The 27,407-nt window shown below is 42.3% G+C and overlaps 1 protein-coding gene across 1 annotated transcript in view; it reads right to left on the reverse strand.

The window, feature by feature from the left end:
* The window catches only part of dmd (dystrophin), a 320,865-nt gene that overhangs the window by 205,629 nt on the left and 87,829 nt on the right, over positions 1-27,407 (reverse strand). The window contains exon 2 of the mRNA XM_027291475.1: positions 12,520-12,581. Within this exon, the coding sequence (XP_027147276.1) occupies positions 12,520-12,581 (62 nt within the window). The remainder of the gene's footprint in view (positions 1-12,519; positions 12,582-27,407) is intronic.

A 27,407-nucleotide genomic window follows, 5' to 3' on the forward strand; every position in this document is an offset into this window, starting at 1 on the left:
TTAGCGGATTTCGTTATTGCGGGTTATTTTAGAACGCATCCCCGCGATAACCGAGGGCCCTGTAATTAGTGTGTAGTGATTGAAACTCAACTGCTCAAGATCAATACTTTATGGTTAGCAAGTCAAATGTTTGAAATAAAATGAAGAAGTAGATCAAGACGATGAAGAAGAAGCAGAAGAAGATCTGCCGAGTTGCCCTTGAGAAGGTACCTTGCTCAAGGGCACCTCAGCAGTGGCCAGGAGGTGGAGCCTTGCCTTCCTCATCAGGTGAAATCTCATAAGGATGTCCTTCACATTTACTTTTGCCAAAAACCCCCCAAAACCTCCAGCTTCAATTAGCATTAGAATTTAAAGTTGCTACAAGTTCCCATATGCCCCTTCTGTGGTAAGGCTAGTAAGCCTGTATCATTGACATGGTGTGTTGACATGGATCACCGAGAGCAAATGATGATGTGACATGCCAAACATGGTTGAGGTTATGGGTCTGTTTTCTTTAGCACAGGTAAGCTGACAACAGACCAACTTACCCAGAAACTGTACCTGAGGACCAGTGAAGGTATGATCCTGACTGACGTGTGAAAAACAGGTTGAACGCCAAATGCCAAAACACAGCATTAGTGTTCATTCCACCCTGGTGGCCATACTTTGGCTGGATGTTCCCTTGACAGTAATCAAACCCTCCAGTGCACCATCACTCTGTAGGTGTTCTGCAGCTTAGGAGCCTTTTGTTTGAACACGTTTTTTATTGAGCAGCTTGCTCACATAGAGACGGAAAAGCTTTTTCACAAGCTTTAGGATTCTCCTCTCAGACCTGTTGATACTGTAACTATGAATGTAGATCGTCTAGGAACTACTGAGACTAACCTTCTCAGATCAATACATGAACAGAAATGTCAATTTAATCATATTTTCTACATCCTTTGAGCTTTTGCTTCCATCATCTCCCATCTTGCACCTCTTCTCATGGCACCTGACAAGAGAATGACCAACTGTTTTCTCAATGCATGATCTCCTACGATTCACAGTTGATGGAAGCAGAGATGTGGGAATTTCTCAACACTAAGACGCTGACATGCATGACGCAGTGCGCACATAATTGCAGAACACAAATTACGTCTAATTGTTGGTTTCCTGCCTCAGTGAACAATTACGTTGTAACATTATGTCATTAGTGTGGCAACATGGCTCTTTTTGATTGAATTGTGGGCGAAGATTGGGCACTTGGGTTGAGCAGCGTACTGTTACATGTTGGGAGATATGGTGGAAGATCAGTCGCCATTACATGTGATTTCCTGGACTTTCTGTCATGACAGATTTGTGTGTGCAACAATAACAGCCTTTGTTATGTTAGTCATGTCCTGAGGTGGGTCAAACAGATACTGGTATTGAAGATGCAGCTGTAGGCTGATTTGTGAAAGCAGCAGGCGGCCAATAATCCTTGTGCATTCAAATTGTTGACAGCTGATTGTAATCGAGTCGTGAGGCCATACATGAGTGTCCATGTAGGACTCACAGCAGGAGCGGATTGAGAAAAATCAAACAGCAAACTATTTTATTTCTTCTGTGGAATTAATCAGCCTGGCTCCACTTCAACGAGAAAATTTGCTCCATAGTGACTGAATTATTGTTTGTGCGGATTCTAGAAATGAAGGGTAGAACAAAGCTGCACGCAGGTCGGTTATTTCATATTTGACTGTGCAGTAATGCCACTATTCTTCACTGAGTTTGACAAAATCCTACAAACACAGCTGGCGGTGAACCAGCTTTAAAATGAATCTAATAGGTTGGTAAAAAGCACACTGGCCTTTTTCTAAGTTGGCAGTTTGCAAAAATCTCAACACTGACCTTTAAATCTACAGCACCTTGCAAAGTTCTTAACCCCTCAGTGAGAGAACAAGCGGCCCGTTCAGCCTCACGCCACTCACGCTGCTCCACAAGCAGGTCTATATTAGTTTGGACTTGGAAAAGGATCACTCAGCTGGTGTAACCGTGTGACAGCTGGAAGACTAGCAGAGCAGCACAAATACACTATATGATGTTTTTACCACTAAATCTTGTGCAACGTTGATGGTTTTGTATTGATGGCTCATGTGTTTTGATGTACAACCCAATAATGTCTTACCAGAAGTCCCATATGACTCAAGAATGAACAAATTAGACTTGACATGTTAATAGTGAGCTTCACAGGGGGCTGGTAGCTGGAATTTGTTACCTGTGGAGACAGTCAGGGCGCTGTTTCCAGTCTGTTCCAGATAACCAGATACAACTGAACTTTATATAATTGTGCAGACATGAGAGGAGTTCAATTGGACCATCTAACCTCAAGAAAGCATCCCCCTTACCCTGAAGAGTAGCGTGAACAGTAGCAGACGTCAAGTCTAATAAATTAGTTCAACTGTCTGGATTGGACTGTCTGTCTCTCTGGTCTGGAGTCCACCGAGGGTGATCGTGATTCTTCTTTTGTTATTGTGACTCATTATGGTGACTTATTGGGGCGGCTGTGCTCACAGGCAGAGCGGGTCGTCCACTAATCAGATGATCGGCGGTTCGATCCCCGGCTCCTCAGGTCTGCATGCTGAAGTGTCCTTGGGCAAGATACTGAACCCCAAGTTGCTCCCGAAGGCTGTGCCATTGTGTATGAATTTGTATGAATGCTTAGATCCTTAAACTGATGAGCAGTTGGCACCTTGCATGGTAGCCAATGCCATCAGTGTATGAATGTGTGGAATGGGGTGAATGAGATATGTGTGTAGAGTGCTGGAGGTGGTCGGAAGACTAGAAGAGCGCTATATAAGTACGTCCATTTACCATTTACCATTCATTGAGACACTTAAAAAAAAAGTCTATAACTCAATGGGTTCAATGGTTGCTCACATTGCTCACAGAAACAGACTCTGGAGATTTCTTGAACCAAAACAAAAGTTTGTACCTTGCCACAAACGCTGATATTCATGTTGTTAGTTTTGTTAGTTTTGTTAGGCAGAGAAGCATTCTCGAAACAAAAAGGTTTTTAGAAGTTTTTTAAAGGTCGAAAGGGATGTTGCTGTTCTAGTAGCCGTTGGTAGGTCATTCCACCATTTGGGGACGACCACAGAGAAGAGTTTAGAGTGACCTCGCTTTGCGAGAGGCGAGGGTACATCCAGTCCAAAGTATGAGCCACCAGGGTGGAATGAACACTAACGCTGTGTTTTGGCATTTGGCGTTCAACCTGTTTTTCACACGTCAGTCAGGATCATACCTTCACTGGTCCTCAGAGTACAGTTTCTGGGTAAGTTGGTCTGTTGGTCAGCTTACCTGTGCTAAAGAAAACAGACCCATAACCTCAACCATGTATGTGCATGTCACATCATCATTTGCTCTGGTGATCCATGTCAACACACCATGTCAAGTGATACAGGCTTACTAGCATTACCACAGAAGGGGCATATGGAAACTTGTAGCAACTTTAAATCTAAATGCTAATTGAAGCTGGAGGCGGCATTTTGGGGTTTTTTCGGCGAAAGTAAATGTGGAGGACATCCTTATAAGATTTCACCTGATGAGGAAGGCAAGGCTCCACCTCCTGGCGGTGGAGCCTTGCCTTGTGTTTAAGGGAGTACTGTACAAAATGCGTGTAAAAAGGTGTATAAAAGTGTGTGGTTAGGGGTTTTACGGCCTTAAAACATGTATAATAATTGTAAAACTCACTTCGCGGTTTTCGTTTATTGCGGGTTATTTTTAGAACGCATCCCCCGCGATAAACGAGGGGTAATTAGTGTGTAGTGATTTGAACTCAGCTGCTCAAGATTCAATACTTTATGGTTTAGCAAGTCAAATGTTTGAAATGAAAATGAAGAAGTAGATCAAGAAGATGAAGAAGAAGCAGAAGAAGATCAGCTGAGTTGCCCTTGAGAAGGTACCTTGCTCAAGGGCACCTCAGCAGTGGCCAGGAGGTGGAGCCTTGCCTTCCTCATCAGGTGAAATCTCATAAGGATGTCCTTCACATTTACTTTTGCCGAAAACCCCCCAAAACCTCCAGCTTCAATTAGCATATAGATTTAAAGTTGCTACAAGTTCCCATATGCCCCTTCTGTGGTAATGCTAGTAAGCCTGTATCACTTGACATGGTGTGTTGACATGGATCACCAGAGCAAATGATGATGTGACATGCACAAACATGGTTGAGGTTATGGGTCTGTTTTCTTTAGCACAGGTAAGCTGACCAACAGACCAACTTACCCAGAAACTGTACTCTGAGGACCAGTGAAGGTATGATCCTGACTGACGTGTGAAAAACAGGTTGAACGCCAAATGCCAAAACACAGCGTTAGTGTTCATTCCACCCTGGTGGCTCATACTTTGGACTGGATGTTCCCTTGACAGTAATCAAACCCTCCAGTGCACCATCACTCTGTATGTGTGTCTGCAGCTTCAGGAGCCTTTTGTTTGAACACGTTTTTATTGAGCAGCTTGCTCACACAGAGACAGAAAAGCTTTTTCACACAGCTTTAGGATTTCTCTCTCAGACCTGTTGATACTGTGAACTATGAATGTAGATCGTCTAGGAACTACTGAGACTAACCTTTCTCAGATCAATACATGAACAGAAATGTCAACTTTTAATCATATTTTCTACATCCTTTGAGCTTTTGCTTCCATCATCTCCCATCTTGCACCCTCTTCTTCATGGCACCTGACAAGAGAATGACTCAACTGTTTTCTCAATGCACGATCTCCTACGATTCACAGTTGATGGAAGCCAGAGGTGTGGGAATTTCTCAACACTAAGACGCTGACATGCATTGATGCAGTGACAGCACATAATTGCAGACACAAAATTACGTCTAATTGTTGAGTTTCCTGCCACAGCTGAACAATTACGTTGTAACATTATGTCATTATGTTGCAACATTGCTCTTTTTGATTGAATTGTGGGCGAAGATTGGGCATCTTGGGTTGAGCAGCGTTACTGTTACATGTTGGGAGATATGGTGGAAGATCAGTCGCCATTACATGTGATTTCCTGGACTTATGTCATGACAGATTTGTGTGCAACAATAACAGCCGTTGTTATATTTAGTTATGTCCTGAGGTGGGTCAAACAGATACTGGTATTGAAGATGCAGCTGTAGGCTGATTTGTGAAAGCAGCAGGCAGCAATAATCCTTGTGCATTCGAATTGTTGACAGCTGAATTGTAATTGAGTCGTGAGGCCATACATGAGTGTCCATGTAGGACTCACAGCAAGGAGCTGATTGAGAAAAATCAAACAGCAAACTATTTTATTTCTTCTGTTGAATTTAATCAGCCTGGCTCCACTTCAACGAGAAAATTCGCTCCATTGTGACTGAATTATTGTTTGTGCGGATTCTAGAAATTGAAGGGTAGAAACAAAGCTGCACGCAGGTCTGTTATTTCATATTTGACTGTGCAGTAATGCCGCTATTCTTCACATGAGTTTGACAAAATCCTATCAAACACAGCTGGCGGTGAACCAGCTTTAAAATGAATTCTAATAGGTTGGTAAAAAGCACACTCGCCTTTTTCTTAAGTTGGCAGTTTGCAAAAATCTCAACACTGACCTTTAAATCTACAGCACCTTGCAAAGTTCTTAACCCCTCAGTTAGAGAACAAGCGGCCCGTTCAGCCTCACGCCACTCACGCTGCTCCACAAGCAGGTCTATATTAGTTTGGACTTGGAAAAGGATCACTCAGCTGGTGTAGACTAGCAGAGCAGCACAAATACACTATATGATGTTTTACCACTAAATCTTGTGCAACGTTGATGGTTTTTGTATTGATGGCTCATGTGTTTTGATGTACACCCAATAATGTCTTACCAGAAGTCCCATATGACTCAAGAATGAACAAATTAGACTTGACATGTTAATTAGTGAGCTTCACAGGGGGCTGGTAGCTGGAATTTGTTACCTGTGGAGACAGTCAGGGCTAGCTGTTTCCAGTCTGTTCCAGATAACCAGATACTAACTGAACTTTATATTAATTGTGCAAACATGAGAGGAGTTAAACTTTGACCATCTAACTCAAGAAAGCAATCCCCTTACCCTGAAGAGTAGCGTGAACAGTAGCTCTCCCAGGGCAGACGTCAAGTCTAATAAATGAGTTCAACTGTCTGGATTGGACTTGTCTGGCTCTCTCTGGTCTGGAGTCCACCTGAGGGTTGATCGGTGATTCTTCTTTTGTTATTGTGACTCATTATTGTGACTTATTGGGGCAGCTGTGGCTCACAGGCAGAGCGGGTCGTCCACTAATCAGATGATCGGCGGTTCGATCGATACCCGGCTCCTCCGGTCTGCATGCTGAAGTGTCCTTGGGCAAGATACTGAACCCCAAGTTGCTCCCGAAGGCTGTGCCATCGGTGTATGAATGTGTATGAATGCTTAGATCCTTAAACTGATGAGCAGTTGGCACCTTGCACGGTAGCCAATGCCATCAGTGTATGAATGTGTGTGAATGGGGTGAATGAGATATGTAGTGTAGAGTGCTTTGAGTGGTCGGAAGACTAGAAAGGCGCTATATAAGTACGGTCCATTTACCATTTACCATTCATTGAGACACTTAAAAAAAAAGTCTATAAACTCAATGGGTTCAATGGATTGCTCACATTGCTCACAGAAGACAGACTCTGGAGATTTCTTGAACCCAAAACAAAAAGTTTTACCTTTCCACAAACGCTGATATTCATACAGTTTACCAACTTACATATAAATACACTGAAGCACTTCCTTCATCTGTCTGATTTATGCTAAGATAACTCATCTTAACTCCAATTGAATGTTGTTGTTTTTTAAAGTGATTTTGCATGTAGTGTTCAGAATTTACTATGAGATCTTGTCTGGTTTCCCGTTTCTTGTGAACAAAAACGTAGCTCAGCAAAACTGGCCTACACTTCGCTCTGTAGAGGTTCTGTTTTCGCTTCTAAGTTTAACACAAATCAACAGCCATGCAGCGTAGACACTTCACTAAATGTAAAGGAGGAATAATTTAACAAAATTAAGCTTGTGTCATCAGCATAATGAGGCACCCGGGACTACTCAAGCATAAAAATGATGTTCCCCTCACCTCTGAAAGTTCTGTCTGAGCTCCTAATCCTCTCATCTCACCTTTCATTTTTCAGCTTCATTGTCCTATACCTCCCACTCTTCTTCTATTAGAATTATTCTGCTGTTTTTGAGGACCTGAGCAAACAGTCACAGCCAGGGTGTGAAATTAACACCAGGTACTGGATGATTGCTGCCCTCCTCTCTCTTTTTCATCTATTTCCCTTCATTTCTGGCTCCCTGGGGTGGATTCATTTGTCCATTCTGAACTTACTAAATGATTATCGACCGATCAATTAAACTACTCACCACTTTGCACCAAATCTAACATAAAAAGGCATGAATACAAATTCACCTCCAGCAGCCACAAGACCTGTATTAAGTTAGTCTCTTTGGGTTGTAGCTTCATTAGGCTTGACTGTAATGATTTTGGATAATCATTAAGCTGGTTATGAACTCACTCTGTTAACTCTGGGTTCACTGAACCAGCTATGAGAATATAAAAGAGGCACATTTCTTAATAATACTCACATGGAAAGTCAACAAAACTAAAGGTGGAATAGTTAATATGACGTGAGCGGTGATGCCCACAGGGAAATTAAGTCATTGTGGCAGCAAAAAGTGATATTCAGGTGATAAATTAGGTGAATAACCGATACAATCCTTGTGTAGTAATAGAGACATAGAACTAAGGTTATAAATACCTGTGGATATTATATTTCTAAAATATGGCCTGCATTTAAAGTAACTGAATAGATCGTTCATTTAGTTGTCAAAATGACATTTTGGTGCTTTTTTCATCACATGATGAACAAGACTATTATGAATAATTGATGCACCTATTTACAGCCACAGTAAACTAAATGTTTCAGAAAAGACTCAGCGCCAGTCATGTAAGAAAACTGTAAAAACATCTAAACTGTCAAGAATCCTGTTGATTAATGCTGGCAGTAAACAGTCTTTACTACTAAGACTTATTTAAGGTGTGTATCTGGTTTGCACTCATATGTCTGCTTGCAGTGAACACGGCCTAGCAGTGGAACTGACAAAAGATCTCGCCTTTTTCAAGTAGCAACAGTCGCGGAGGATGTGGAAGTGTCAAAAGCCTCTTGAGGTTGGCTCCCCGTTAAAATGTCCAACGTTCACAGCAGGAATAAACATGTTTACAGCCTGGTACAAAAAACAGTATAGCTAATTTCCCTGTTCATGACAACTGTACTGAGGGTGAATTTATATACAACTCACCTGTTCAAACTATATTAAGGCTTAAAGTTATGCAGAATTAAGAGCGTGGCCACCAAGATGGAGATGACCACAGCCACCACACTGAACCAGTCTTTTCCTGCCTACATTACATACATTGCATGCAAGCAACCTAAATGGAAGCAATACAAGCACAAATAGTGTTGTGGCAAAGTGGAGCTTTAAGCTGAGTGTGGCTGACATGTTTTCCCCTCTGGGTAGGTCATGCATTACTACTGACCTGTACACAAGACTCGACCCGACTCGACCCGACTTCTGCTGATACAAGCTGTCCTTGATGCTAAACATAATACAATTCATGATTCATAGATTTTAGCCTTTAGCTTTATTTCCACTACAACACGACCTGTGCACCTTTGTGACCCCCTTGTGTGCACTGCCTCATACCCAAAAGCCAGGAAACCTCATTAGTTTTATATATTTAGAAGCCCAGATCCAGTAGATAGTAACAGCTATCTAACATATAAGCAGATCGGGCAGGTTTAGTGTCAGAAAAGTTAATTACAGACGACATATTGTGGTATGTGCCACCTGGAATGGAATCAGCTGCTGATACTCTTGAATAAAGTACCAGCTGTGGTTGGTAAACAAGAAAAAAAAAAAAAAAGCTGTGTTTCCTGCCCTGGTGACAGATTCTCATATATTCCTGAAGTGCCTCTTTTTATGGTTTGCTGAGTAGCAAATCACACTAAAATCAGACACGACGCTGCTTCACTGCCAGGCATCTCTCCGCCTTTTTTTCCTCCATATTTCTCACGCCTGCCGTTAACAAACCGTCCATCTCGCCGCCATAACTCGTTCGTTCTCCCCGCCTGTCTGTCCCCGTCTGAACTTTTATTTTGCTCTCACTCATTTTCCATCGCTTCTTTCCTTCATCCATTGCATCCTTGTCTCCTTCACTCTCCCCATTCATTCTTTGCCCTCCTACAGTCTTACTTTGTCCCATCTGCTGTCTCACTACCTCTTACTCTCCTGGGGCCTGCGCATATGTGTGTGTTTGTGTGGGAGAGACTCATCTATCTAGGATGGGGTACTCATTATGCTTCGGTGAGTTTGGATGGATGAGGGGCTCTCTCTCTCGCTCGCTCTTCCTCTCATAGCCCATCTCTATTTCCCCTCTTTCTCCTCGCTTCCCATCTCCAAACGTTCTCCCTCCTTCCTCCCTCTCTTAGTCATGGTTAGAGGGTATGAGGCAGGAAGGATGGAAAGGAGAGGAGAGGAGAGGAAAGGAAAGGAAATAGATTACAGGAATGGGGAAGAGAGGACACACACACACACACACAAATGAGCACCAACATGCACACATATTGTATGCACACACACTCACCTAAGCCTCCATCTCCATGGCAACGGCACACCTCTAGCATCCTTGTAATCAACTTTGAAAATGGGAATAGAAGTGATGTGTTGGCATGCACGAAACACACACACACACACACACACACACACACACACAAATAAACAGGCGCATAAACACAGAAATATAATTAGAATTAAATTCCAAACAAGTGATTCAGTCCCCATGGGAGGAGCTAACTGAGTTACGAGACAACAAAGTGCACCAAAGAGAGATGACACAGTGAATGCAGTCCAGATTTTATTCAAACAATCCAAAATTCAGCACAAAGAATCAAAAAACTGTTCTCCACTTCTTCTCCTTTAGACTAGCTTTACTGAAACGACTCTCCACACAGACGTGGCAGGAATAACCTTTATGTATTTGTGTGTGTGTGTTCCGTCTGAATCGCAGCCGTAAAAGCAAATGCCTTCAAAATTGTCCGTGACTCTGAGAGACGAAGGGAAAACAGCCCAGATGAAAGGAGGTGGAAGACGCTGTCAGCACAAAAAAAAAAAAACCTCTGTTCATTTTCAAGTGAAAATACGAGAAGGAAATACACGGTGCAGCACATGACGCCCTAAACTAAACCTCCAACCTCTTCACCTCAGTCTCTTTGTGCATGGACAGTATCTTCTTCAAGAGCACAAGAAAGAAAACTGCATCATCATTAGTTTGTTCCCTCCTAAATCCACCACAATTATCCCTCAGACGACCTAATGAATAACATGATTTGTAATAGTGGACTAGTTTGTCCACATTTATTACAGCAGTAATATCTCATTAGAGGAACATCAGAGGTGAAACCTGTGATTTTAACAAAAGTCAACAAAACCTGGTTTGTAGATTAATCAGTTGAAATGTTTCAAAACGCTGTTTCAGCTCCTCAAACTGGAGGATTTGCCAGTTTTCTTAGTGGTCACTGGGGTTTTAACAGGAAGTCAGACTAGTTACTAAAATAAATATATCTTCGTTGAGTCAAGTGTGTTTACTGCCTAACACCATGTTCATGTGTGTATGTTATATATATAGATTAGGGCTGGGTATCGATTCAAATTCCAAGAATCGATTCGATTACGATTCTCAAGACTAAGAATCGATTATCATAATCCCATCTGATCCGATCCGATCTCGATTCAGGTTAGTGTTATTAAAACCATTTTTTTGGTCGCCTGAAGCCCTCATTTTCAACAACGAAATACAGGCGCATGTCTTTGCAAATGTAACCCGCAATCGCCTCAGTTATTTTAAGAGAACGTACAGAAGTGGCTGGTAGTTGTAGAGTTTTCCTTGAGTGTTCTTTTGTCTGTAGTTTTATTATATTTCCGGTGAATTTTCATTTTTCCCACGTTCATGAACGCATCATAGTCATTCTGACGGCCAATGAACGCACCTCGCATGTGTGAGACGCCTTAGTGTAGTTTAAACCATAGACATATATAGATATATATACATAGACGCCGCATTGAGCGGGTTGGTCGTTGGTCGCGATACGTCAACGGGTCCGCCATATTGGATGTGGCAGATCTGCCCTGTAAACTAATACAAGGAAATGGACTGAACTTCATAAAGCGCCTTTCTACAAAGTTCTTTAAGTTAATGTCTCTTATACACCCATTCACACACACACTAATATATCTGGGAAACAAACAGGCACCAAAAACAACGTATGTAACTTTTAAAGTGATGATTATAAATGTTTACTCCTTATGTAAGCACCAAACCAACGTATGTATTTTTCTAATGCTGAGTGTTTACAGCTACTAATGTGTGTAACACTGTTACTATGATGATAAATATTGAAATATTTATATTTAACATTTAATCTGTGCCTATAATAACCACATCCTGAAATGTAGATGTGACATGAGGGTTTCTGAATAAAGAGCACACACACACACATATATACATATATATATATATATATGTATATGTGTGTGTGTGTGTGTGTACTATATGTATGTATATATGTTCACGTGTAATGCTCTTTATTCAGAAACCCTCATGTCACATCTACATTTCAGGATCTGGTTATTATAGACACTGATTAAATGTTAAATATAAATATTTCAATATTTATCATCACAGTAACAGTGTTACTCACATTAGTAGCAGTAAACACTCAGCATTAGAAAAATACATACGTTGGTTTGGTGCTTACATAAGGAGTAAACATTTATAATCATCACTTTAAAAGTTACATACGTTGTTTTTGGTGCCTGTTTGTTTCCCAGATATATTAGTGTGTGTGTGAATGGGTGTATAAGAGACATTAACTTAAAGAACTTTGTAGAAAGGCGCTTTATGAAGTTCAGTCCATTTCCTTGTATTAGTTTACGGGCAGACCTGCCATTTCCAATATGGCGGACCCGTTGACGTATCGCGACCAACGACCAACCCGCTCAATGCAGCGTCTATGTATATATGTCTATGGTTTAAACATGGTGCACGCCTGTTTCAATTCAATGACGCGACTAGTGGGGTTAAAGTTCACCGGGGAAAAATGTATTGAAATTTTAATTTAATTAAATTGATCTTTGGATGTACGAATCGATCTTAAGGAATTAATATGCAAATCGATTCAGAATCGGAAAATCGTTTTTTTCAACACAGGCCTAATATAGGTATATATATAGACAGCAAATATCTAAGAGAGGTTGCCATGACATGTCTGTGTGTGGAAATCTTTTAATATCTAAAAGCTAGAAGAGTGGCTATCTGAAAACACATTTCATATTCTGTAACGTCAACTGTGTTTGCTTATATGTACATAACACTGCATGGGAATGAGAGATGGTGATCATAACGTGTGGTGAGGAGTGCAGACACAGGAGCAGAGGATACAGTGAGTGATGGAAAGGAAACAGGAAGCTGTCTTACCTTAGCCAACTGTGAGTTTACCCATTTTGTGAAAGTCTTCTTCTGAACGTCTTCTCTTTCATCTGCCGGAAGAAAAAGCAGACTGTCAGGAAATGAGATCTGTCCGGTGCGAGTGTGTGTGTGTGTGTGTGTGTGTGTGTGAAGGTGCACGCTTAGATGAGGCAATCTGGGAGTACAGGTCATGTCAGATGTATGGCAGAAGTTCAAAAAGAACAGGGGGAAAAAACGAACACACTTTGATGAATAGCAGCACATACCAGACTCCAATCTCTCTGGCTGACAATCCAAATGTGTTTAACTGCGTCTCTTTGGGTATCAGGCTTCTGTGCGTGTCTCACACACACACACACACACACAAAACGCAAGTGGCACTTAGCATGATAAGAGGCTCCTCTAATCTTGCTCAGGGCTAATTGCATCCTCATTATATCAATCAGAACGCCACTTTCAGGCCTTCACCGGCCTGGCCGTCATCGTCACACGATGAGCTGAAGTGAGTCAGCACAGTTTGCACTTGTTGCCCTCATGGACAGACCCCTGGCTCTGGTATTTAAAAATCATTACCACGATCACAGCCATTGTGGCGCAGTAATCTGGTTCTGTCAGTCTGGTTCTGTCTTTGTATCCAAGCCTCATTTTTTTTTAGAATGAAACCCATTCTGTGAAGTATTCACTGCACTGCAGAATTATTCAATAAGACATTTAAAAGTTCACAATTTGCAGCAGAAGAAAAAAAAAGTGAATCACTCACGGGTTATTTAGAGACTGCACACTCTAAATAAGCTCTGCTGCTAAAGCTCAAGAGGAAGACAAAACAGCCACACCTGCTCCAGCACAACTGAGCCATGGCTAACAATAGAACACCGGACTGGACTGTGCCATATGTTCATGTGTGGAGCTGACGTGAATTCACATCAAGGTCAAAACGTGTGTGAACTGCATTATGAATGTTAGCTCCATTTAAAAATAAAAAGGAAAAAGAGCAGAAAGCTTGAGCATTAAAAGTTAAAGGTGTGGCCTGTAGATGGTGCTAATTCACTGTTTTCTCTTGACATATTAGATTTACTTCGCCACGAAAACAAACTAACAGTTGAGATTTCTTTGTGTATCTGACTCTTTGTCTTGTTCGTCTTCAGCTGACGATTATCCCAACACACTTTAAACAGGGAATCCAGCCATCGGAGAGAAAATGCTCATGCTCCGTGTGAAAAGTAGATTTTGTGGAAAGCCGTCTTCTATCTGAACTGTCAACTTCCTCAGGAACAAAGACGAGCAAGCCCGGCTTTCACAGCTTCATGGACGAGCATTTTCCACTTTCACTGCTGTGCAAAAGATCCAAAGAACCAAGGCTAGAGAATGTTTTTCAAGAGAATGAAATGGATTCGGAAAATGAAAATACGGAGACTTTTCTTCTAACAGTGATGAACTTGTCTCAACTTAACATGATACCAGAACAGAGTCACTGAGATTCCTGCTTACCTGCCTCATCACCTCACCACCTGGTTCCTCATTTGCCAAATCAACCTCTGCAGCTTTAAAGAGCTGCTCTTCCTCACAGACTCTGCCAGATAATCCGGTAACTACACCGTGGTTAGTCTTGTTTTTCTCTTGGAGAGACTCCACAAACACCTTATGCTCCAGGAAAATCCTCTGCCACATCTCCACGCCTGCACCACCCCAGACAGCCCCTAAAACAGTGGTTCTCAACTGGTCTGGCTTCGGGACCCACCATCACCCCTAAAGGACAAGCCGTGACCCAAATTGAGGAAAATTTTCAACTTCTCAAATTTATTTAATGAAAAGATGGTGCAGTTTGGTGGGTGTCTATTAACATTACAAGGCTTTATCGCCACCTACTGTGGCGATTGTGAATAGACGGCACTCCGCGGCATAAAAAATCCACTTCAAAATAAAAGCACAGGATTTTCTTCTTAACATTTTTTTCCCAGGCAAAGGCCCGCGACCCACTGAGAACGGGTCCGCGTCCCACTTTTGGGTCGCGACCCACCAGTTGAGAATCACTGCCCTAAAATAACCTCCTATTACCTTCACATTTTTTAGTGAACTCAAACTGTTTAAACTGTGTTTGCGTACACAAGAACAGAAACATTTCATATAGTCAAATAGTTGACTGGCAACTATTTTGGTAATCGTTGAGTCATGTAAAAATAACATTTCATGCTGCTCCCTTTAAATCAATTTCTCAGTTTTCCATAAATGCATGAGTCAGAATAATGATATATTATAATATAGCAGTCACAGGGGACATTCTCCTGATTATACTTACATATCTTCACTTAGTTAAACACAGGTTTGCATGCAGCGCTGTATTTTTACAGTGTGGCATTAAACTCTATGAGCATATGGCAGGTGACATTATCCTCCACTGTACAGGCTGTTGTTCTCTGGAGCAGAGCAGCGTACTGTGGCCTGTGACATGCATTACAATGGAAATGACGACATGATGACTTATAATAACACCTCTCCCCCGCCTCTCTCATTTGACTGGAAATGGGGTCACTTCCCATTACTACGGATAATAAATTACACTCTCATCCTGAAACTGAACATCAGGTTAAATATTATACCAGCTCGGCTAACGCTACTCTTTCAGCCTGCGTGTGTGTGTGTGGGTGTGTGTGTGTGTTGACACCAGCCAGGCATTGACTAATGGAGCTGATAATGAAACTTCTCCCTTAATTAAAAGGTCCCACATTGAGCAGTGCACTGTGGTGAGAAACTGGACACACACACAGCCTCCAACAAACACACACACACACACACACACACACACCAACAAACACACACTCATATATCAGATGTGAGATAATGGCAGCTGAGCGGTGAAGCATGAATGAAATAGAAGTGTGTAGCAAACAATCTCATCCATAGCAGGTAATCCATCCACATTTGTACAGTGTGTGTAGGTGTGTGTGTAGGTGTGTGTGTGTGTGTGTGTGTGTGTGTGTGTGTGTCACTGTATTCCCATGATGCGGTTTCACTTCTCTATGCATTAACGCCTGTGAGAGTACAATGCTGCTGGGTGGTTGCACGTGTGTGGTCAATGAATGTATTTTCCAATCTTGTGTGTGTGTGTGTGTGTGTGTGTGTGTGTGTGGGACCATTTTAGTGCCCTTGGCCAAACCCCCCACTGTTCTTTTCACACAAATATGTAAGATGATTGATTTATGGGTCATAAATGTGGATATTAAAGTGTTGCAGAAGAACAGACTGCAGGTGGCGGGAGTAAAAAATCTCCAGTCACACCTCAAACGATGGAAAACTTGATGGAAATCTGACGTGTCTGTTTGTTTCCTGCATTGATCCGAGGCTAAAGGTTTAAGTCTCCTCTTGGCTCCACGCACATCAGATGTTTTTTGTCTCTTCGCTGGAAGCTTCAGTAGATGTGGAAGTCATATTCTGTGTCATGATTTATTCACCAAGTCTGTTTCCATTACACTTTGGTGCGTTTTGCTTTTATCGATACACTGACTTTTCCACCTCAGCCACTTTTCAATTTTATTTTGTTTTTTTCTTAGAATTTTCAGCATTTCCACGCATTGAAACTTTAAAAATGTGCATGAAAACACCCTTTTGGATGTGTCTACGTCTCAGTCAGTCTCTGTCATTTCTGGGTACAACACAGACAATGGTATGATCCTGTGACAGCATGTCAAAGTTTTTACTTATCCTGTGAATCTCAACAACAACTGGAGCTGACAAATGAAACAAAACATGTGGCACAGAAATTCATGGTCCCCTCAGGCAACAACTTTGTTCGTCTTCTGTCTTTTCCAATTTAACATTTTCATGAATCCATCCATGAAGACGTCTCACTCCTCATCCAAGAGGCTTCTTCAGTTCTGACTGAGTGGTGGGGAAAACAGGTATTTATCATGGCTTTGTATTATATTAGCATGTTAGAGCTGCTATGACTTACACGGGACTCACACAGGAGGCGGAACGGCAGCGGAACGGTCCTTTGCCCGGCGTCAACTCAAACCGGACGCGGATCAGCCGCGGAACGGCAGCGGAGCGAGCCGGCCGTATTCACGCGAGAATCCTGGACATACCCGAGACCCCGCGATAAACAGTATATAAAAAAACAACAACAACAAACAGCTGACTTTGCTTCTCCGACGTGGAGGAGATTATAAAAAGCATCTGTTGTGTCATAAATGATTGTGTGTTGTTCCACTTCAACAATTAGTCTCTCGTTGAGACCCTTTGATCGATCTTTGATCACCTGGTGCCACCGGTCATGACGTAACGTTGATGTGAAGTTGTAAAAAGCTACATGAACTGAGTATTGTGTTTTATTTTGAAAGGGGGCGGAAGTTTAATAGTTGATCTCTGTCGGATTTCCTGTCTGGTGCGCAGTGCTCTGTGTAAAGGCCAACTCACACCGGACGCGGAACGGAAGCGGAACGGAAACAAATAAAATTCGCCCCCTTTCAAAATAAAACACAATACTCGTTCATGTAGCTTTTTACAACTTCACATCAACGTTACTCATGACCGGGGCACACGTGATCAAACATCGATCAAAGGGTCTCAATGAGAGACTAATTGTTGTTGAAGTGGAACAACACACAATCATTTATGACACAACAGTGCTTTTTATAATCTCCTCCACGTCGGAGAAGCAAAGTCAGCGTTTTGTGTTGTTGTTTTTTTCTACCTGTTTATCGCGGGGTCTCGGGTATGTCCAGGATTCTCGCGTGATCTCGTGATCTCGCGTGAATACGGCCGGCTCGTTCCGCTGCCGTTCCGCGGCTGATCCGCGTCCGGTGTGAGTTGACGCCGGGCAATGTACCGTTCCGCTGCCGTTACGCTTCCGTTCCGCGTTCGGTGTGAGTCCCGCGTAAGTTGGCCTTTAAAAATCCAGTCACACAAAGAACAATGACCTGAACTGAGAACCCCCATATACTTCCAGTGCTAACATCCTAAACTAAGATGGTGAACATCACTCCCAGATTCCATTACTTCCTAAATGTGCTCTCCTGTAGACGTGTTAACAGAGTTTTCTCAATCTACAACTCAGTGCACGCTTAATCTACAATATGCCTGTTTATAATGAGCAGAGCAATTCGTCCTGAAGTGTTTAATATTCATAGAGAGAGAGGACGTCAGCGCCTTTGGAAGGAAATCTAAACAGGCCTTAGACTCTTCAATCTGAGCAGCGACATAACAAAAAACAACAGCAGCAGTGTAGAGGCGTGCTTCCCCTGCAGAACGCCGCTGAAATAGATGGAAATGGACTGTTATTGGACGCTCCTGCTCCCATAATTAATTGAAACTGCTGGCTGCAGCTTATTTACTTTGTGGCTCAGCATGCCGCTCGCACAATTGGATGTTTTTGACAGCTCGCGTTTCATTTATACCTGATACTTTTCGGGCAAAACATTGCACGGACTGAGCACAAAGCAGCCTGGTTATTCATGTCCCTGTATACATGGAAATAACGACAAAGAGATGCTTCTTTCTGCTGCGTATGAGAATGTGCGTTTCGGAGGCTGTGTGCAAATCTGTGTGTGTGTGTGTGTGTGTGCTGTTGGGAAAGGTGAGTGAGTGTGTGAGAATTAGTGAGGAGGGCAGGAAGCAGTCAAACTGAGGCTTGATCAATAGTCCATTCAAACCATTGTTCATCTACTGAGATCTGCAGCACACACACACACACACACACACACACACACAGAAAGTTATGCATGGACACACACAGATATACATACATCTCATTAGAGAGACTCCAACATTAATAGCTTCATCTCGGTTTGAGTGAGGTGTCAGAGGGAAGAGAAAGAGAGGGAATCAAGTGGAGAGAGGGAGAGAGAAGGAAATGAAAATCCAAGGCAGGGAAGAAAGGAGAAAAGTGATTGGATGAGGCCCTAAAAGAAAAGAAAAAGGAAGGTGAAATGAAATGAAAGGACAGCAAGAGAGAAGAAGAAAAACAGACAAGAGAGGGAGGTAAAGAGGAAGAGAAGGACAGACCTGGAGGACACAGAGTGGACGACAGAAAAGAAGATGGAGGATCAGTCTCAAACGGGTTTCCATGTCCAGAGGCAGGGCGACGGAAAATATCTATGTGACAGCTGGGAATCATTTTGTCCAAAAACAAAATGTGCACTGTTTCAACTGGATGTGATCACATGACCACCACCACACACCCTGTCCAACACAGACCTCTGGGACTCAGCTGTTCTTTGGCTGAGGCATCAACAGACAAAGTCAGTCCTAGTTGCATTGTGGGTGATGTAGGCACCAGGAAGAAGAATGTGGCCAATAAAAACAGATTTTTTTTTCCAGGTTCTACTGCATCGATTTTTACACTCACTCAAACTTTTATACCGCTCATCATGAGACAGCGTTCAGTGTTGAAACTGACGAGGCTAAAACTGAGCTCTGCGAGCAGCTGGAAGCAGTTCAGAGAAAGGTCGGCAAAGGTATCCAGACTTTTTTTGAAACCAGGATTATTTGATAGTATCAAAGGTACCGATTTTCAACCCTCAGCTGCACAGATAAAATGATGTAGGAGTGAATCAGCTGCCCTGACCATTTTTTTTCTTTTCGGGTATCTTTAAAAAAAAATGAATATTGTAAAAAGTTTCAAATTCTGGTATTGTGACAACCTTCAGACATGAATCGAAACAAGACAATACAATAGCAGCGGAGACGATAATGATGTTTGTGCGGCTCTCCGACAGTTCTTCGGCTCTCTTCAGATCGCACTTTGATCGACATGTCAAGTGTTCATTAAATAATCACCAACTGCAATTAAATAAAGAGGATTTCATGGCCATGGCTGGATTACATGCTGAACATTGATGCAATTTGGAGACTTAAAGGATGAAGATGAAGCCAGCAACATGCAGATGGCGTCTGATGTCAGACAGAATCTACGTACAGTAACAACATCCGCATTTTAGTTTGTTTCAACTGATCTGAAAATGTTCTTCTCCCTCCTGTGTATTTTCATATATTCTGGATTTTGTTCTGCTGGTTGAACATCTGAAGATGGGCTGATGTTTGATTAATGACGTTCATCCTCTTAGTTTGGTTTCTCTCTTTGTGAAAACTGTTTAGGAGGATTGCTGGTGAGATACGGCCTCGGGGGGGGGGGGGGGATTTCTTAGTGAAGAGAGCCAACAGGATGTGCAGTGATAGGGAGGTAAATAGTCGAAGTAAATCAGAGTCTTTTCCAGCAGGACTCTAAGTGTCTGACTGAATGATGATGAGGACCTGGGACAGCTCCAGGATCAGCACTGTGGACAGCGCCTGTGGCAGCAGGCAGCAGAGACAGGAAATAAAAAGTGATCATCAGATCTGAGGCTGTGAGGCTCAGAGACACACACACACACTTCATCCAGCATTAATATGATCTGTTTTGCTTTTTAATTACGCTTTAATGAGAAAATAACTTCATAATTAACGAGCACTATATTTAACGCTCTATGTACCTGCTTTTCTAAACTAATCCTTTTTTTTTAAGTATTGATTTTATCCAATGAAATGACTCGTGAGAGCTGTGAGAGTGTTGTTGTTACTACTTTTTATCTCCCATTAGTTTGGTGGGAAAAATGAGAAAAACAGAGAATAGAAAAAAAGGAAGCGTGAAGAAGTACGATCCACAAATCATGTGATCATGCACTGTGGGAAAAACAAATCCATCGGCAGGTTGACATGAATGACTCTCAAGCTACAGTCTGCTGTTTGCTACTAAATATTAATGCTACAAACCACATTATTGTCATATAGTAATAAAAAGATTAAGTCATATTTTATCAAGGTAAACACTTATTTTACTTTGGGGGCTGTGATCCTCTGTCAGAGTCAATTAATCAGCAGAAAAAGAACTGCCATACATTGTGAGCTTGTTGGTCGGAACCAATGACAGTACAAAGAATGGACAGAGCATGAGTGACATCACCGATAAGTTCCCGAATAGCCTTTGGCCGCCACCATGTTGGACGTACTGCTTCTTCCACCTCGTACTAAAAACGATGAATGGACACATTCCTCTTTAGTAACCAGCAGACGGTCTCCTCTTCGCTCTGACTTTCTATTTTCAGCCTTCAGTCCTCCTGTTTGTGTAACCATACCCTACAAAACTTTCAGCCCCCCCCTTGGTTTTGTTAGGTTCTTGAGATCTCCCCCCAGGCTGCCATCACCATCTATCCCTGCAGCAGCCTAAATATAATCAAACAGCCATGACAGCACAAGATGAGCTGAATTCATTCTTCCATTTCTCTTGATCTGTCTACCATCTTTTAATGTGAGCATATCAAGTCAGCGTTTCACAGATTTTTGTAATTTAAGGATGCAAATTTCTATCTACCAGGACTTATCAAAGGGTTTCTCCAGATGCCTACTGTGCATTGTACTTTTCAGAACAAAACTCTTCAGTTGATCTCTAAATATATTCTCCTATAGTGTTCTGAGCTCCCTGGAGACAAACATTTGAACGCCTCCTGCCGAGAAGGAAGCTGCACCAGCAACAGAACTTGGAGTTAACTAGACGGCCAGACAGCAGGAGACAACCATCCGGACCTGCGGCACACCTACCGTCCGCCAAAGCCTCAGCACTTTAGAAACAACCGAAAAGTGACGAAAGCAAAGAAAAGAAACAGGAATGTGAACGCACGACAAGAGCAGCTGCATCAAAGCAGCTGTCCGACTAATAGACTCTGCTGGAACTAGATGGGAGGGGTAGGAGCTGGATCCAACGCAATGCGTACTTTCAACCCAACAGTTTCTCAGCTAATGATAGTGAGAGGAACTAGAAGGTTGTTTTGATCCGTCATGGAAGCCAGCTGGAGCCTGTCAGCAGAGCTCAGCGAGACTACACAGGCTCTGGGAAACAATTCCAGAAACAAAGACTAGGACGGGAGAGATCTGAGGCCCGACCTCGGCTAAGTGTCAGCGAATATGGATGCAGGTTTTGTCTAAGCAGAGAAAAACGGGTGATATATAGAGGTGAGAAGGGTGGCCACAAGTTGTACTCAAGTGAATGCATCGTTAGATTACAGCGGGTAGAAGCTCACATAACATTCAAAACATTCTTTATGCTAAGAAGAATATCAGGCCAAAATTAAACCAAATATTTCTATAGAAAACGGACTCATTAGGCTAATTAGGAGATAATGATGTGACGGTACATCATTAATCGTCTACAGTCGTCCCTCGCTATATCGTGGTTCACTTTTCGCGGACTCGCTGTTTCGCGGATTTTTTTTTCAGTGTAATTTTGCATGCTTTTTTTTTTACAGTGTACTGTACAGTATGAACGCGCATTGTGTTCTGCGTCCTGATTGGCTAAGTGAGAACCGCACGTGTGTTCTGCGTCCTGATTAACTAAGGGAGTACTGTACAAAATGCGTGTAAAAAGGTGTATAAAAGTGTGTGGTTAGGGGTTTTACGGCCTTAAAACGTATAATAATTGTAAAACTTACTTCACGGATTTCGTTTACTGCGGGTTATTTTTAGAACGTATCCCCCGCGATAAACGAGGGACCACTGTACTGATCACTTTCACATCTTTAGTGGAAGAAGTTACAATGTTTTTTACTTTTACTGACCTCAGGGCAGCATTTACATTAAGAGCGAGCTGCTATGAGCTGTTAGTAGGGCTGCCACAAACGATTATTTTGATAGTCGACTAATCACCGATTATTTTTTTCGATTAGTTGACTAATCGGATCATACGTACATTGACTGTCCCGGAAAGGGGTGGATGGGCGGGTGCTGTAAAGCTCGCGGCCCCAAGTCTTTCCATGCCGACCCAGAGCCGCTGCGGAGGAAATGCACCCAGCGGAGGCCAGCCAGCGCCGGGGAGAGGTCCCACGAGGGGATCCTCCCGCACCGTGTGGCTGTCCCTGACCCGCCAAGTTGAATCCCCCGGACAGACTGCGCAGAAGTTGCGGAAAAATCGATTGGTTAAAATTGCAACACCGCACTGAATTCACGGGGATTCACTGAAGTTGCGTTGAAGTTGCAAATTGCAACATCGTGAATTCCTGGAGGGTCTGTGTTATGGTATCATTTACGGTACAGTCAGGCCTGGCGCCGATTACCACTACTGCGCGTGTGTGTGTGTGACAGAAAGGCAGACGCGGCAGTGGGAGCTGCAGCCGCAGTTTTGAGAGAAAAGCAAAGTAAAAAAAAACAAACCAAAAAAACGATTCCTCGACGATTTTGTTCGTCGGCATAATCGTGACTAATCGACTAATCGTGGCAGCCCTACCTGTTAGCATGAGCTGTTAGCTTGGACTTTGTTTACTGTGGATTTGTTAGCGAAAACAATATTTAGCTAATTCAATGCAAAAAAAATAAAAAATAGAGTTGATATTACGTAAGGTGAGAGTTAGCCTGTTGGAGTGGCTAACATTTAGGCTAGCCAAATAAAATATAGCCTCTGAAATAAACCCACATCAAAATATACAGTGGTCCCTCGTTTATCGCGGGGGATACGTTCTAAAAATAACCCGCAATAAACGAAATCCGCGAAGTAAGTTTTACCATTATTATACATGTTTTAAGGCTGTAAAACCTCTAACCACACACTTTTATACACCTTTTTACACACATTTTGTACAGTACTCCCTTAGCCAATTTAGGACGCAGAACACAATGCGCGTTCATACTGTACAGTACGCAGTAAAAAAAAGCATGCAAAATTACACAAAAAATTCCGCAAAACTGCGAGTCCGCGTAAAGTGAACCACGATATAGCGAGGGACGACTGTATACAGAAAATACAAAACTGGAAATCATATTTTATCATATTTTTTTAATTCAGTAGGTAGCAGTACTGTTACTTCATTGTAAAACCAACATATACAACAAGCTAATGTTTAGCAGCACATTACATAACTCATGTTTAATGTTTGCATTAACTTGGATCCAACTCCAACAACTTTCTCACACCTTTCTAATGTTAAAACGAGTTAAACCAACCATACAAATCGTCTCTCTCTTCCCATTGGCTCACAGAATTTTTATCCCATGCTTTACTAAAAATGTCTTTTGTGTTTAACGTACAACATCATCATCCTCTGTGGAGTTAGCATCCATTAGCAGGCACCGGCTGTTCAAACGTCAAAATACACATAAAATCCAATTCCATAAATACATTAACAACTTGAATCATTACGTCCAATTTACACCTTCAGGCGGGTGGACGCCGGCCTATTTCAAGTCTGACAGTAAAATAAACTTAAGGTCTTGGTTCATCAAATTTGCAAACATTCAAATAATGAGTTCAGGAGGGAAAAATGCAAGACAGGAGGACAAAAATGCACCACAACTATGTATTATTAACCAAGCAAATAGCCAGATAAGTGCAGAATTAGAGTTTGAGACAAAGCAAGGACACAGAAAAAGCAATATTCAAGTGTTTTCGATGTAAGCTGTTAGCTTCACAGAGGTATTTCACTGAAGTCATGGTGGGCTGCTGGGTGTCTCAGACCACTGCGATGGATGCTGGTGCTTTCTGAGCTGCACACTTAACACACCAGAGTGTAACTGCTGCAGGTAGTCTAACTACTGTTTGAGGCTCTGCGGCAACACGTTTAAAGCTTTCATGAACTCCAGCAGGGATTGAAGAAATTAGGTCCCCGGAGAGCACAGCCAGTGTTTCAGACAGTACGGCTTGTAATGCGGCCCTGAAACTATCAAAGTGTGGCCTAGTTACTGTCTGCTCTGTCCCTGTGTCTGTTCACCTGTTGAGTAAAACAAAGCTCTCCTGCAGCGCGAAACATCAATGTCATGTCTTGAACTTTTCAAAACGCTAACCTGCATTTTCCCTGCGACAACAAACACAGAACTCGTCTGAAAATCATCACGTTTTTCAGTTTCCAATGAGTAATATACGTGTGTAATTACTGCACGAGGCAGTTTAGTAAGTAGTAGGGCTGTCAATCGATTAAAAAAAAATTAACTAATTAATCGCAAAAAATGTATACATTTATTGATAGATTAATCACGATTAATCTATCAATAAATGTATCAATAAATTAAATACATTTTTCTGAGACTGAAGCTTATAATAAATATTTATTTATGTAAAATGTAGAATAAACACAGAGAAAGTATATTTAAATCCATTCATTTTATTGGCTTAAGGTGCACATATGCACAGTGCAAATAGAAAAAAGCCAGAATGAGGAAATATACTGACAGTGCCACACTCCTGTAGTGTAGACTGGGTGTTTTGCTTTGAGGTGATATGTTAAAGTCGTGTTACTTCTGTGGAATTTAAATTCGGCTTTGAAAACTGTGCAAATTGCCTTGTTTTTGTCCAACAAGCCGTCGGGCAACTTTTTAAAATGAAATGTTCCCCCTAAAAGTCCGTCCTTATCCATCTTTCCACCATAGACTCTCCTTTAGTTAGGATAGATCATAGACATATACATAGACTCTCCTTTAGTTAGGATAGATCATAGACATATATACATAGACTCTCCTTTAGTTAGGATAGATCATAGACATATATACATAGACTCTCCTTTAGTTAGGATAGGTCATAGAACATATATACATAGACTATCTACATAGATGCCTCATTGAACAGGTTGGTCCGTTGCTGCGATACGTTAACGCGTCCGCCATATTGGATGTGGCAGATCTGCCCGTAAACTAAAACAAGCAGGGCCGGTTTTAGCTGTGGGCAATGTGGGCGACCGCCCAGGGCGCAGTCTCCGTGAGGGCTTTAAGTTAATGCCTCTTATACACCCATTCACACAAACACTAATATAGCTGGGAAACAAAGCTCTACTTTGCCACATCCAAAATTCCAAAATGGCGGCCGCCACCAGAAGTAAACAAAACCGCGTTAATTGTGTTAATTTTTTTTAGCGCGTTAATTCTTTAAAATTAATCGACAAAATTAATTTTAATTAATTTTGACAGCACTAGTAGGTAGCTAACAAAACTCGAAAACTAGATTCAAATGCATGCTTCCAGGGACTTCATTTCCAAAGGTGAAATTGAATTTTGGGAATAGGTTCAGCTTCTCTTTGATGAGTGCAGAGTTAGCGTGACCTGACACAGAAGATGTGCAGACATCATCCAATCAGTGCAGAGGAGCAAACTTCATTTTCTATTGCTGGATCTGATCATCAATGAGCAAAAGCTTAGATACACTAATTATTAAAGCATAAAAGCTCCATGTATTAGCTTTAATTTCACCTGCAGCTGATGTAATCCTCTTGTGCTACGTGAATGAATCTGATGTCACTCTTTGTCTGCACGGGGCTGCCACGGGATTCATAATCTTGTTATATAAACTCAACCTGTGGTATTTTACACTTATTAAATCTCCATCACGTCTGCATGTAATATGCTCTAAGTTGTGTTTATGCCAACCGTTCCATAGCACGTCTGTATTCTCAGCGGCATCGCATTCAAATAGAATGATAATGAACTGACTAAATGTCATTCATATGCCATATCTGTCTGGAGATCATGCACAACCTGTACTTATGTTTCTAAAATGTATTTCTAAGAGACACGCTGCGTGTGATAGATGGAGAAGTTCATGGTAACTATCCGATCCATCACGGAGGCCGCTCTCAACAGGCCTGTCAGCGTCCTAATGGAGCTCAGTGTAAGTGTAAGCAAAGAAGCCCCGCGAGGGCAAACAAGTCATCCGTCTCCGCTGTTGTCGGCGTGGCCCGGGCCCGGCACGACAGCCATGTTTTGTCGCTGTTTTGGCACCGGCTGCCTGGCAACGGTCACGGCCGTTAGCCACGGAAGGAATCTGAGACCAAATCCAATCAGATCAGGTCATTACTGAGAGATGAGATGGAGAGGAAGTGATGGAGAGACGGAAGAAGACGGGGAGGGAGATAACTGGCTGGATAGAGAGAGAGAGAGAGAGGAGTGATGAAGAGAGGAGAAACAGAGTGATGAGGGGAAGAGAGAGAGAGAATCAGAGGGACAAGTGGAGAACAAGAGAGGAAGAGATGAGTGGAGAGTGAGAGGCATGGATGACAAGCTTATGTCAGCCTCAATGTCAATTAGCGCACACACACACTGTTCTGTTCACCTAATCTAGTGACCCGTCTCTCTTTTTGACACACACACACACACACACACACACACACACACACACAGGAAGTGAACACCAGCCACCGAGAGATCCTCAGACTCTCGGTGAAGAGCTGTGTGTGTGTTGCATTTGAAACTCAGGCTGCCACAGATGTACTCCTGCCCTTTCTCTTCAGCTGGAGAGGCACAGATGGGCCGAAGCACTGCTGTTCACTTGTGTGCGAGTGTGTGTGTGTGTGTGTGCATTCACAAGCTCCGAAATGTGGAGCTGATACCCATCATCTGCAGCCGGAGGAGAACAGAAGAAGAAATTGGAGGAGGAACTGCTGAGAAGGATTCAGAGGGAGAAACACTTTTGACTTCTACCTTGTTTTATTAAAACACCACCGACTGCCAATCACAGCGGCCTGCGCACCGCTTTCACCCTCACGTCAATCTGATGTGAAAAGAATCGTGTCAGGAAAAGCACTAATTACTCCGACAGAGGAACGTCTGCAGCGCTACAGTCGATGTTAAGGATGTCAAATCCATTCTCAGCACCAGTGGAGGTAAACACGCTGCCATGACTGTGCTGGTAAATGCCTTGATAAACAAGCATGAAGGCTCAGATTACAGTTAATTCATAATGCTCTATAGCGATAATCAACGTCACAGCCAAAAACGTCCAGTGTGATTGCAACCAGCTCACCTCACCCTCTATTTCCAAGCATGTAGGAAAGGCAAGGCAAGGCAAGTTTATTTGTATAGCACAATTCGTACACAAGGCAATTCCTAGTGCTTTACAGAGGCAAGGAAAAACATTGGACATTAAGACAAGCAATAGCAATAGAAATAAAAAATTA

This window comes from Larimichthys crocea, chromosome XIX (genome assembly GCF_000972845.2).
Source record: "Larimichthys crocea isolate SSNF chromosome XIX, L_crocea_2.0, whole genome shotgun sequence".
Taxonomy (NCBI): Eukaryota; Metazoa; Chordata; class Actinopteri; family Sciaenidae; genus Larimichthys; species Larimichthys crocea.